We start from the raw sequence: 14,216 nt of genomic DNA, 5'->3' as shown, positions 1-14,216 counted from the left end.
ACTGGGATCAGCATGAGAGATGCAGTTATCAGCCACTCAGTGTAAGCAGAACAGTGCAGTGTCCTTATGGATACCACTGCTGCACTACTGCATTCTAACACACTCTGGCAAACAAAACCTGAACAAAATTTCCATATACTTATAAATCCTTGAAAACCAATACCAGTGAATAAGGTACTTCCTCTAGGCCTAATTTTCTCTCCATGCAGAAAGGTCCAGCATAAAAAAGACAAAGTTCTCAATAGCAAGAGAGAGCTGGAATTCCAATGATTTCAAATTTGGTTTCATCAAACAGGCATCACTGGGACTAAGTACCTTGTGTAATTCAAGGGTCTTTCGTGCAGCAACACTTTTTTTTTTTTAATAGATTGGCAGCAGGAATCAAATATGGATTAAAGAGAAAATCCATTCTTCATCAGATAATGAAGAAAAAACATACTTCAAGTTTCTAAAGAGTGCAGCTGTGAGAGAAGCACTTATTAATGTACAGCAAAGCAGGCACACCAGTGCTCTTCCAAGGCAGTGATCTCGTGTACATGGCACACTTGAAACAAGAGCAGCTAGAACAAGGCACTACTTGACTGAACAGTGTCTTAAATGAGACTGTGCTTGTCTGACACAATTGTATCGACACACCAGCCTCTAGGTACAGACAAAATGTTCATTTTTAACACATGATCTAACCATATTGGATTTAATTGCTAAAGCATCATATTACATCGAGTCTGTTAAGAATGTACAAAAGCAACACAAAATTTAACGTACAGAAGAAGAAGAGAGTACTTTTTGTCACTTTAAATGCAAGTTGTTCTGCAAGCAAGAGCATTCAGAAGATAGAAAACCTTTGAATATAACTTTATTGCTTATAGGAAATAATCACTTACCAATTCCAGTGAGTTAAAAAATCTCAACATAAATTAACTAATTTTTAAAGAAAGTGATACATCACACATATCAACTTCAGTTTACAAAAACAAATCACATCAGGCAGTAACAAACTTCACACACAAACCCACAGGAAATAACGCACTAGAAAGCACATGAATACAGATCTACATCCTACAGTATCTTAAGAACCAGCATAGGCTATTGCTCTTCTCACCTCCAACTTTCAAGATCACAATACTGAGCTTTGGTTGATTTTTACCTTTGACAGTTTCCAAGGGCTGCCAAAGCCCACAAGGATCCGTCCTGGCTACATTCAGTGCAAAAACAAAACCCTAAAAGGAGACAAAAAAAAAATTGAAACGTCAATCAACTGTGGTCATTAGTAAATTTAAAAAAAATATAAAAACAAAAGTCAGCTGTCTCCAAAGCTCAGCAAACCTAGGTGCACAGAAATGAAAGGAATAGGCTGCCATCAGGAAAATATTTTCTTAAAATTCTCCCCACAACCTCACATCCAAATCTGGAAAAACAGTAAACACTGGTAGCATGTGTAAGAGAATCTCCTACTGACGTTGAGATACAACAGAACAGTAGGAGGCTCTAGAAACATAATTTCTATTCACAACTGGGAAAAACATGCAGTGAAACTGGTTTCTTGTACAGGAACTGAGAGAACACACATAAGCGTGCTTCCTTGCAGTCAAGGGAAGAGATTACATAATCCTACATCAACTCCTGAATATTAAATATTATGTGTAAAAATGAGTCCCATACCTACCAACTGTCAGGTATTTAATCCTATTTTGAAAGAGTAACATAGCAGCACTACACTGGCTTACAATCATGCCCATTTCAAATCACACACAGCTAGTATTAAATACTTCAGTTTTGGTTTTGCAAAACATAACCAAGCTCCAGGAATTAAAAGAAGTCCAGAACCATCAGTTTACCATTATACATCCAAGTTAACATCACTAAAATCTAAATTATTCCAGTTGCTTTGTTGTAGGAGATATAAACAAACGTCGCTTTTCTAAATTCATTGCATCATACTACTCCTTAATGTGCAACATTATTTAGGAACAAAGCATTCCTGTCATTGGACTAACTGCCATAAACTGAGTTAATTTTTTTTTTCCTGATCTTCTAGCATTAACTAAGAGCTTTCTGGGAATGATTTCCATTCAAACAATTTCTGACTAGAAAATACATTTGGTGACAAAAGAGAGTCTTACCTGCCACAGTGGTTTACCTGTCCCTTTGCTAGTGAGTAAAGGTTTTACAGATACAAACTTTAATTTTGAACTTGATTCTGATTTATGCTGTGGGGTGATTCTGATAAAGCAACCAAGAGCACACTCTACTCAAAAGGCCTCAAGATGTCTTAAAACATCATCTTACAAAAATCAGTTGCTGATGTAAATAAACAAAAACATCCCATACTCAATGAGGATATGGGAAGTTGGCTTCAAGTCATTCACAACTTCAAAACAACAACAACACAGAAATATTTCATGGTTTTTCATCCACAGCACAGCAGCAGTGCAAGTCATGATTTACTATAAAAGTTACCCAGGACAACCCAGGTCTCACTGTGATGGTAATTCTCCACTTCACTTTTCAAGGCTGAAGATGGAAACACAACTTGTAACCAAGTAATTTGCTAGAAGGAGAGATATTACTGCTGTTTGAGAAGAGGATTTGCAACCTCTTTATTTCACATGGTTTAGAACAATCTCTTTGCATTACTTAGGTGGAAGGAAATCCAGGAAGGATTAGTACTTCAAGGAAAAACGAACTAAAGATATCACTCTAAACAAAGAAGCTGGGAGGAATGGGAAAAGGCAGAAATCCTCAATCTCTCATGAAAAAAAAATCCAGAGGAATATTCAGGAAGGGCAGTCACATATCCCACAAAATCACTATGGTGTTCTACAGCAAAACATGACATGAGAAAGGGTGTCCATTATGTTTAATTTAGCATTGGCTGCACAACTTCATTTTTTGTTCTGTATTTAATTCTTTGCACAGATGTTTCTGGTAACATATGGAAAATGTTTCAGCTGTTCATGTAGATATGACACAAGTACTTTTAACAAGATAAATAGCTGTAACTTGGAATAGATACATTACTCTGTACTGCTCTTCTAAAGTAACATGAGAACAGAAGGACCAAAAAGAAGTTAAAAACCTATACGAACAAAACACAAGTCTCATTTCACAGCATTTAAGTCCTTTTACATGAACAATTCAAATACAAACCATTTCATAAAACAGAGTCCTCCTGAAGATGTCATGGGGTTTAAAAAGGACAACTACAGAACATGATCTACTCAAGAAAATCCAATCATTAATGAATTTGTGTTTTTTTTCTCATTAAACAATATCACCCTTTTTGATTCATGATTAAGGGAGACATGTGAAACATGCAAAGGGATACTTCTCAAATGGTCCTAAATCAGAATTTCAGTTTAGAAAATCCTGGCTCTAGCCTTTGAGTCTAAAGACAGTCTTGAAACCTAAGGACAGATCATTAGGTTCATCATCACCTTCATCATCACCTTTCCAGTGTTCCAAATCTTTTACATAAAGAACATTTAAGGTGCTAAATGTTTCTCCTCCCACTTAAGGAAAAGCAAACTGAAAAACTTATTTAGAAAAATGTTTTGCTTACACATTTTGCCACTTTCTACTGTACAAAGCAGCACAAACCTCACTTCTTTTCTGCTCATACTGGTTAGGCTAAAGAATCCATTAAAGATTACAGTGAACATAAAAGGTATTTGTCCTCACTTTGCTACAGCAACCTATTCTACACTACATACACTACACATCACTTCTAAACTGTAATCAAGATTACATTCCAACTATAATCAGCCAAAGGCTGCCAAGTGGTTAAGTTTTCCAAAGTCCTTTGTGCTTTGTTCCACCCTGTATTTTCACTGTGACCGAAGCATATACACACACACATTTATGTACATATACGTGTGTAGATACAATATACGTATGTAACAAAACATCCTCAAAATTATTTCTACTTTTTCTCTTCAAGACTGTCAATACTCTACACCACATTATTTATGGGAACTATCAAACTGAGGTTGTTGGGAGTACTGTGTTTTAACTGACTGATGGCATCTTCTGGACAGCCAGCATCACAGTAAGAGTTATGGTGATAGCTGGAGCAGCAAGGAATTAAAACATAGTGAGTTGAGAATACCAGCTGCTTTTTACACTCCACATCAAAGTTTAACCACTCAAGAGATTAGTTTTGCAAAGTTGGAAACAAATTACGACTTTAAAAAAACCACAAACAAACAAGCATTTATTTCAGGGCATTTGCAAAGTGACAAAGTCTTCGGAATACAGAGGACCAGAGTTTTCTAAGGACAGGTGAAGAGTGGATGTTATATTAGACCAAAGACATGAAGCATTTTTCTCCATCTTAAGCAAAACGTTGTGATGAGTGAGAAGCCTGCTTCTCAACAGCTCAACTTTAAACCTGAAAGCTATAAATAACTCCTTTACTGCTGATAATCCCAAGAGAATCCTCCTGTCAGATTATTCATACCACTAAAGTCAACTCAAGATCGAAGGTTTCCTTTTGAACCCCCAGTAACACTCCTCAAGTCCCATACTGCAGTATGTTTATCAAACCCAGCAGCAGTAACTAAATTAAAACTGATAAGGTGGTAAGCAGCCTTGTGCAGAGGAAAGGGGGAACGGTGCTTATTCACTGACAGCAGCAATTACAAGAGCTAAAGACAACATTACTGAAAATCATTCACATGCAGGACAGGATTGGAAGATACTGTACCTTTTAAACTACCTAGTTCTCAATCTTCCTGGATTTAATTAGAAGAGTATGGAAGTTTCCTAGGTTAAAACTATCCTTTTGCTTTGTTTGCTTTTACAAGAAGAGCTGTGTTGTTAAGGAATTCACACCAGAATGGCAATACCAGTGCTAAGTCCTCCAGCAGCCATGGAGGCAGACAGGCATCTCCAGCTGCAGAGAAAGGCTCTGGGTCCTGGCACTGCATCCTGTAACACAGCCTCGGGCAGAAGATTATGGCCAGGCTGAACCAGGACACGGCCAGGAGGAAGGCCAGGGGATTGTGATGGAGAATGAAGCTTAAGTCACAATCTGCTTTTTCTGCTTTTTAAACTTCACTCTTTTACAGCTTACACCCTGAAATTTTCCAAAATAATGATCCATATTTATCTCACTTCTAATGATTAATAACAGAGAGGTTCTCTTATACAAGGACATTTTGACTTCTCACTAACATGATTATACATGCAGAGAAGTCCAAGATCTCAGCACTATTATTGTCAAAGAAAACAAATGCTGAGCTGTTAAGCAAATAATTCTAAACTATAATTGCAAACACCAACTTTGAACATAACCAGCTGCCAAATAGAACTTCATCAATATTTATAGCGTGACATCAGTCTGAATTGTACTTTTCAGCTATTTCGGCACCTAAGAAAGGAACAGGAAGCTAATTTTCAAAAATCTGTTTTATATTCAACAAAGCTTTTTCTTCAAAGAAATGAGGCAACACACTCATTCTTATGGCTAATTTATAAATTTAAAAACACAATACAAATTATTACCTATACAATGCTAGTCCTCAACACTGCAATCTTTGCTGAACATGTTTAGTTAGTACTACTGAATTTGGAACTACTAACAAGAAGAGCTTCAGACCTGCTCAACTATGTGTGAGGTCAGGGCCCTAAATGTTCAGTCTTTTGGCACAAAAAGAGTTCTTCAACTTTCGCATCTTATTTCCTCTGAAACTGCCATTTAAAAAAAAAAGTCACCCAGTTTACTATTGCAACCAAAACCATAAAAGTCTGCCTTTAGGCTACCTACTTGAACTACATGACAACTGATTTTCACTGTCAAGCTCTCACACCACATTTAAAAACCCATCTCTTGAAAGTTGCTCCTAGTTTGGAATGTTCTTCACTTACATGTTACTTTTTGTTCATCCTTTATTAAATTTGAAATGCAGTAACACAAAACCTCAATTATTTTTTGTCCAAACTTCCAAAGACTAAAGTTACTTTCAGTTTATTTACTTACCCAGCTGTGGCAGAGGTGAGATAAGCTGATATGCAGTATCCATACACAAGGCAGCACCAGTTTATCTAGCTACCTTCAAATGGTGAAAGCAACATGATCCAGCATTGGTTAAGTACAGGGTTAGGGCTGGAGAGGGAAGGGACTAGTTATGTCACTGTATTCTTGCCCTCAGGCCACCACAATGTAACACTGTCGGGAGCATTTTCCTTTGCTTATTAGACAATGTTAAAAAGTATTTGATACAATGGGACTTCTATCTGTTTTCTCCACAGTCTAATTCAGTTTACAATCAACAGGAAGCTTCTCTCAATATGAAGCTCTTTTCCACAATACATAAATTGCCAGGGACAGGGAAGAGAAAGCTGGACTTTGAATATGAAAGAACCAGAGCAGTTAACTTCCAACAAATGAAAGTATTATCAGCCAGTTTTGGTTGTGCGTCTGAGTACTCCAAAAATTAAAAGGGCCAAGCAAAGAAAATTATGGGCAGCTAATCTACAACAACTATGGAGTTTAAAAAATGTGAGGAAAAGCCTAGCTTTGCAATAAAATACATCTTCCCCCTTTTCAAGTACCATTTATCAAAGTGAGTGCCATCAGAAACATCGGCAACCTCCCCTAAGCATTTATTAAATATAACAGAAACACCAAACACCAACTAAAATCTCCACCTGTTCTTCAGGCTGCCACCACACCAGCTGCAGAAAGTAGACGAGCAGATCCTGAAGCACCCAAACATTTATCTAAGCAAAACACACAGCTATAATAATAAAATCTCAATTTTAGCTTTACTATTGCACCTTGCCTTGAAGGGATAAGAACATGAGCTGAATCTGTAGGAAATCATTAAAAAAAAGACACTTATTATGAGGGGGAGGGAAATAGTATAGTATTATAGGGAATAGTAAAGACAAGATCCATTTTAAATGTGAGAATCCATTTCAAATGTGAGAAAATGTTAAGTATTGATTTGTTTTTGCCATGTCAATGAAAAATGGTATGAATCTTAATGAACAGTCACAAATAAGCACTGTGGCTTGACTCTCATTTTTGTTCTCTTCAAAAGAAGACTCATCTGCATTTTAATTTGTCAGAATAGGCATCTGATACAACACAACTCAAACCTGATAATGCAGAATCTTGGCCATTTGACAAACAAAAATACCAAAAATTTAATTTTAAATAAATTTTTCTCAGAATCCAAATACATATGGAAGGATAAGAATTTAAATTACAATGGTTGTAACAGTAAAATATCCTGCATAGACACACACTGGTGCCAAAGCACTCTTTTTTTAGCTCCTTACTTGAAGCAGTTAAGTGGAACTTAAAAAAACAAACTAAACCTCCAAAATAAAACCCCCAAACATCCTTATCAGAATAAACACATTCCCAACACAGAGTGAAACTGCTATATTTACAGCAATGTAAGAATGCTATTATAATAACACTATTACATCTAGGAAAAATCTCAATACATAAAAATCCCAGAGAGGGTCACAAGGAAAGACACTAAACCCCATAAAAGTAAATGAAAATGCTTAAAAGCAACTATTTAGAGCAATATGTATTATGGCCTTTTCTCTTAAAGGGATTTTGGGCTGCTTCAGATCAAGGATGGATCATAATTTGTTCTGAAGTATATTTTGATCTTTGTAGGAAGCTGGTGTGAGGGGACACATTCTCTTCCTCTATCTCAGAGGCAAATTTTTAAATCAAAATATTATCCTAACACTTTTCCCCAAGTTCCTCATCATTCCTCATGCTAGCTGCACTCTCTAATACTATTAACTTACTGTTTCTCAAGTCCCAGTGTGCAAGCAACAGAAACCTCAGAGGTTTGAAATAATGTTTCACTATTATGGTAAAGTAAGTGAGTGTATAGGCGATTTAATCTTCTACAAAATCTAACTTCTGGAAAAGCTTTTAAATCACAAAGTTACTGTACTGTTGTAGAAAAAGCAGAATATACTGTCAGCTGTAATAAGAAAATGTACTCTGTGTACATCTTCTCCAGAAAGAGACATCAGATTATTTCTAAGGATCCTCAAATGTGCCAGGAGAGAGCTAAAAGGTCCTCAAACGTCCAGGAAAGAACCTTTAAACATGGGTTAAAACCCAGCTCTCTTCAGCTCCTAAAACACAGAAGTTCCTAACTCGAGGTCACTGACACCAGGGCTGAGTAATTTGTATCTCTTGGCTGTAAGAAGCAGTGAGATGAGAGGACCTACTCCCATTATCATTGGTGGATCACCCTAAGGCCAAAATAGATTTATCCATAGTAGACTGGCAAGTCCTTGAAGAGTTCCTTCTATTTCCCAGAGGTGGGTTTCCTATCTTTCCTACCACTCATGTGGTACTGTTGTGAGACTTGTGCAGAGAAGTCACAGGGCCAGGGAAGTTGGTAATGAGATTGCCACGGAGCAGCCCAGCAGTTCCTTAGCCCTGACCATGTGGAGACCTATCAGACCAGTCCTAAAACAAGAAGGGCAGCAAAAACCTTTCCAAACATTCAGCTTCTGGATTTAAAATCATACATTTAATTTAATTAGTGAAATTCTCTCACAAAGTCTGCTTTTGCCACATGAACAACACATAAGTGAACTGCAGGTACAACCAGTGCTTGTGGTAAGAAAACAGGAGGGACTCGAGTAGGAAAAAAACCCCTGCAACCCTAGGATACAAGAGGATCAGAGGAACAGGAAGAAGCATTTCCAACAAGCAAAACAGAGGCTAGAATCTGAAAAATCTTCAAACTTACCAGAAGAAAGCCAACGCTATTTGTAAAAACTACGTTCTTTGTAGACTACCACCAAATAAAAGGGCATAAATTTCTCCTGTTACAGAACAGACTTTACTAACGAAAAACCCAACACACTACTGAAAAATTCTGCCAGGTTGTTTTTCTTTATAGCACTTTTTATGACACTGTCAAGAGTCATGATAAAAGTATAGAAATTAAATGCAAGTAAAAACATCAATGACTTTTACTTCATTACTCATTTAGATGGATTAGAGGACTTCCCCTCATACAAGCAACATGATATCGTTGTATCGTCTTTTGACTAATCCTCTGTCAGGCTATCTAAAATTATCAACTCTTTGTTTTGCAACTTTGCTTCTTATCCTTTCATCTGCTAATTAGCTTTCCAGCCTCCCAAATTCTGTCTAACATGGTCAAAATATACCAACTTCCAGGTTATTTTTTACACATTTATTATGACCTGTATCCTGTAGTACGCAGCACAAGTGCTGCCTTATGATACCTCCCATTTCTCCTGACGAAGAGGATGTTACTCCACAGACTTAAAAGCTAAACTGGCTAAGAGCTGCTTTCAGGTCCATTTTACTTTTTTTAAGTAGATATTTTAAAAAATTTAAACAGTGTTAAATCTCAGATAGAACATTAACTTGCTTCCCAGATTTTCTCACAGAGGAACTATTGAGTTTTTTCTGATCCACAGACATTAAATCAGGAAATACATGCACCATATCGAATTTCAGAACTACTAAAGCTGGCAGGGCCCAGAAACGCAATCCGTACTGACTAGCTGAAACTGGAAAAGGTCATCTCCATAGCTCACTACATGGTAAACACGGAGAACATCCAAACTCCAACCACAACCCTCACGCTGATGAAAACTTAAAAACCTCAGAACATTCCCCTACAACATGATGCAAACCATAATAAGTGCAAAAACACCCTCTCCCTCTAACCGCTATAAGAAGGCAAAGGGAAAAAACAAATTTAACATACTCACTGCCTACTGCTCTAAAGGAGAAAAAATAAGTGACACCAACGCCTTCCAGCAAAGCATATTTACTTCCCTGAAGAAATAAAAAATAATGAGTAGAAGTGCAACACAAAGAAGGCATGAGCAGAAGAGAAATGTAAGGAAGCATAAGAGTTTTATTATCCGCTGAAAGGGCCAGGGAACAGCAGTCAGAATATCCTGATTACTCTCACCCCGGTCACCTCGGTCACCTCGCAAGCTGAAATACCAGCAGGCAACTACTTGTCTGACAGTGACAGCTGGCCCAAGTACCAAAAAGTGCCCCTATTTTTATTAGCAGAGAGTAGCCAAAAGTTTTGTTGGGATTCACAAGAAATTAACATGAATTCTTCAGTCCATATTCCACACTCTGTTTGCTATCAAGAACAAGCAACCTTACTATATATGTTTTATCTGAAAATGGAGGAAGACAGTAAATGCTAAGCTGAGGAAGATTGTTAGCAAGAATACATGTATTTTTCTACCACAACTGGTCAAACCATTAGAAATGCATGTTACTGTCTGCTCAACATCTCTGTGCTAGGTTCTTGCAATTAGAACTGACGACTGACATTCCCTTGCTATTCTTTCCCTAAGACAGCGAAACATTTCATTATTAAAATTTCTGAAAATGGAAGAAACAGACCATTAAAAGCAAATCCAGAGCAAATACATTTTATAAGCAGAGGTGACAGAAAACTCTTCGTTTTAAAGAAAACCAGTGGTACATATGTGCTAGTATCAGGTACTTCCCTCCTTTATCTTTGTGTTAAACACGCTTAATTTATCGTGTGAAAATAAACAACGCCAGTTCTTCACAAAAACTCATCTACTGACCCAAACTACACACAGGTTAAAGCTGAGTGAAGAACAACTAATGATAAAGAACTGAATAACTGTAAAATGCTAGGTATGCTGTAAGTAGAAGTATTGCAGAATTTGTGAATCTGATAGCAGCACTATGAGCAATGACTGAGGAAAGCCATTGCAAAGAAACTGGAAAATGACTGTTAGTTTTTATTACTGCACAAGGCAGACAATATTTATGTATAATGATTTCCAAGAAAATAAACACAATAATGGCAGTAAGTGACTAGAACAGACTGCATCCAAGCATTTTGCAGAAAATGGAAATAGAGTAACCAAACCATTAAGAAGACTATTAATAAACTCATTCAAGTCAATAACTAAGCTTCTTAGACTTATTCTATGATCTCCAGTTCCTACTGCTTAATTGTAAATCCAATCTCTTCTGTGAGCAGAAGTACACCAGCTTCACCAGAGGGGAAAAAAATAACTCAAAAACCCCAGAGAACAAACCCCATTTGAACATATTTTCAAATTACTATTTTAATAGCAGTTCTTCAATTCTTTCCAGCATTCTGGCTGCAGCTATTCTGTTCTAGATGCAGCTATCACTACATATGATTTTTATTATGCATTATTCTGCAAAAAATTAATTTCTAATCTCTTAGTTACTATGATAGGAGGCAGATCTAAGGTAAAATACACTACCTCAGAGCTAGACAAAATTCTCTCCTGAAGCTTCCTCCTCTGAAGTCATCCTCCAACATCAAGTTTTAATGATGAAATAAGCATCACCAAGCAAAGCTATGACATAGACTCAAACTAAATGCTTTATTGGACTATTCTATCATGCAAACACTGGCAGATTAAGCTTTGTCAAGACTTCTATGTCCAAACGTTTGAACTTATTATTGAAATGAAAATGTAGATCTCTAGCTAAATTTGCAGATATACAGAAACTGGAATAATGCATTAATTCAAAAGTCTGCCTAATCAAGAGACACTGACTGGTTTATCATTGCATTTTACCAGGACTTCCATATTACAGGATTCAGGTGATTCCCTGTAAGCATCCCAATAACATTTTGCCCATCAGCACACATGCAGTATAGCAAAACAAGATAAATGTCTAGTGATGACCTCACCTACTCTCTACTAAGACACACGTGCCTGTACCTTACTGCCCCAAAACCTCACAGCAGAAAATCTAATACACAGCTAACACCTCTCTGGGCTCCCTTCCCCCATGTCCAGCCTCAACTTTTTGCAGCGTGATTTCTTCACTGGGGAATTGTCTAGTTACATCTGCAACTCAGTAAAACTCAGGTGAAAAGTCACTCCTGCAAAACCCTCCCCCGAGATACATCTACCCAGCAGACCCTGCATGATCCAGGGCTCATGTAGAAAAACTGGAGCTTATCTTTTAGCTCGGGGCCTTGGGTAATGCAGCAGATGAGAGCATTCACTCACATCTCAACAGAGCTCAAATGCTCAGCGCATTCCAAGGAATCTGCACCCTTAGAGAGTCACCGCAGGAGAGGAGAACATTGCTGAGCAACTTTACTGTGGACAAGCTAACTACAAAGCTGCTTGAACTTGTGCACATATTTAATAACCCTATGAATCAAAGTTATCACCTCTGCAACACTTGTAGCAGGAACTAATTTCCAAAATCCATTCATATGGATGGCGATATTACTGGAAAACACTAGGTAAAACAGACCTTTCAAATACAACCCCCAAAGACCTACCTACCTACCTACCTATCTTGCAGAAAAAGTCACAGTTTTGGTAGAGGTTGTAAACTTGACAACGTTTGTAGATGTCAACGACAACATCGTACCTTTTGTAGAGGTTGTAAACTGAACGCCAGCAAGTCATGATTTAAAAATAGTAATTAATGGATTGTAAAAACGTTAACTTTACAAAGAGGTATTTTAACAAATGTTCATAAGGTTAGTGAAACGTTACCATGGAAAAACAAGCACTGTTTACATCAGAAAGCATCTCTACTTTAGCTAGGAAAACACTTTGTTGAGTCTTTGGTTTATTCAACAAGCCTCAGCTGTATGCTGTAGTAGATCCTCCTACATGCACTTTCACGAAGCAGATCTGAGCTTGCAAGATACCACGCTGCAAGCAGCGCTTATCCACAGCCAGCGAAGCGTCTCCAGAAACAAACATTCCCTCATCTTGCTACAAACAGCTGGGGAAACTTTTTTTCCCCCCCTAGGACACACCTCTGAACACGGTCACTCTTCCCACCCACCCATCGTATATACACACACATTTTCACCAGCATCACGTACCGCGGTTTGCAGCGGTAGCAACGCAACCTCGGCTCTGTCCCCACACTACAGCACTTTTTCTCCCCATCCACACAAGGGCTCCTCGGAGTGTTTCCGCCGCCGTACCTCCTGCCCGGCCTGGGTGATCCGGCGGGCGGGCGGCCGGCTCTCCCCCGGGGCCCTGTGTGGAGCGGGAGGGGGCGGCGGGGGGCACCGGGGCGCAGCCGCGGCGCACGGCGACCGCACGTGAGGCGAGGAGGGGGGAGCGCTCGCTCGGCTGTGCCCCGGGACAGGCGCTCGGCGGGATCGGGGCGGGCGCAGCGGCCGCTCCGCCACCGCCGGGGCAGCGCCCTTGAGCCGCCGCCGCTCGGGGCCCCTCCCGCCGGCCCGGCCCCCCCGTCCCTCCCCCGCCCCGCGGCACCGCGGCCCGGCGCCAGAGGCCCCTCAGAGGCGGCGCGAGGGTCCGCAGGGCGGGAAGGGCTGCCAGGGAGTCCCGCGGCGGGAGCCGGGATGGGGAATGGGTGGGGGGCCCGTCCCGCACTCACCGCCGAGGCGCCGCCGCGGTGCGCTGAGCCCCCGTTCTTCTCAGTGCCGGGGGCGGCTCCGCCCGCCCGGGAAACACGAACCCCAGGAAGCAAAAGGCGAAGAAGCTGCGAAAAGCGTACCCCCCCCCGCTCCGCCGGCGCCGCCAAAAAAACACCACCGGGGGGGGGAAAAAAAAAACCAAAACCAAACTTTCCTCGCCGCCGTCTCTCCCTCCCCCGAGGAGCACGAACCCAAACACACCGGGACACGCCCCCGCACCGCCCCTCGCACCGCCCATTGGACGGCGCCCCGCCGACCCCCACGCTGATTGGTCATCCTGCCTGCTCGTCTTCTCCTTCCGCTCCCCTTTCCGCCCCTTCACGCTGCCCATTGGGAAGAGTCTCGCGGATCTCTCCGTCCATTAGCCAGAACGCACGTCAATCACGGAGGAGCACCGCCTCTTGGCGCTTTTTATTGGGTTCTCGCGTCACTACACGCCCGCCGATTGGCTGCATTTGCTGGCTGTCACCGGTTAGCGTTGCCCCCCCTTCACATCCCTCACTGGCTCCCGCCCCTTCTTCCTCTGCCAGTTAGGTGCGAGATTTGCCCCTTAAATGGGGTACTCGCGCGCCCGCTTCTACTTGTCCCGCCCTTCCGCCCTACGGATTGGGCTGTGGGTCGCACCCTCCGACTCCATTAGAGAACGAATGTGCCCGTTACACCGTAACAACGCGGAGACCCGCCCACCGAGCCGCGCTCCTCGGCGCCCCCTGGGACCCTCCTCAGCCGAGGCGAGGTTACGTCGGTTTGTGCACTCATGTGCCGGCCGCATGGGCGGAGCGC

General features: G+C 40.6%; 1 protein-coding gene across 21 annotated transcripts in view; it reads right to left on the bottom strand.

Annotated features, from left to right (window-relative positions):
- TNRC6B (trinucleotide repeat containing adaptor 6B) overlaps positions 1 to 13,702 on the bottom strand; it is a 132,074-nt gene extending 118,372 nt beyond the window's left edge. For 9 of the 21 annotated variants that reach the window (XM_071422927.1, XM_071422930.1, XM_071422938.1 and 6 more), the window contains exons 1-2: positions 12,870 to 12,966; positions 1,148 to 1,220 (exon numbers count right to left, since the gene is read on the bottom strand). In XM_071422927.1, the coding sequence (XP_071279028.1) occupies positions 1,148 to 1,220; positions 12,870 to 12,936 (140 nt within the window). In that variant the 5' untranslated portion in view covers positions 12,937 to 12,966. The other 12 variants (XM_071422933.1, XM_071422941.1, XM_071422952.1 and 9 more) reach the window with 5 other exon arrangements.
- Between the last annotated feature and the right edge of the window lie 514 nt (positions 13,703 to 14,216).

This window comes from Agelaius tricolor, unplaced genomic scaffold, assembly GCF_023055355.1.
Source record: "Agelaius tricolor isolate 1412-34295 unplaced genomic scaffold, bAgeTri1.0.p SCAF_3, whole genome shotgun sequence".
Taxonomy (NCBI): domain Eukaryota; kingdom Metazoa; phylum Chordata; class Aves; order Passeriformes; family Icteridae; genus Agelaius; species Agelaius tricolor.
Note: the sequence above shows the minus strand (reverse complement) of the source record. Positions and strands in the feature narration are given on the sequence as shown.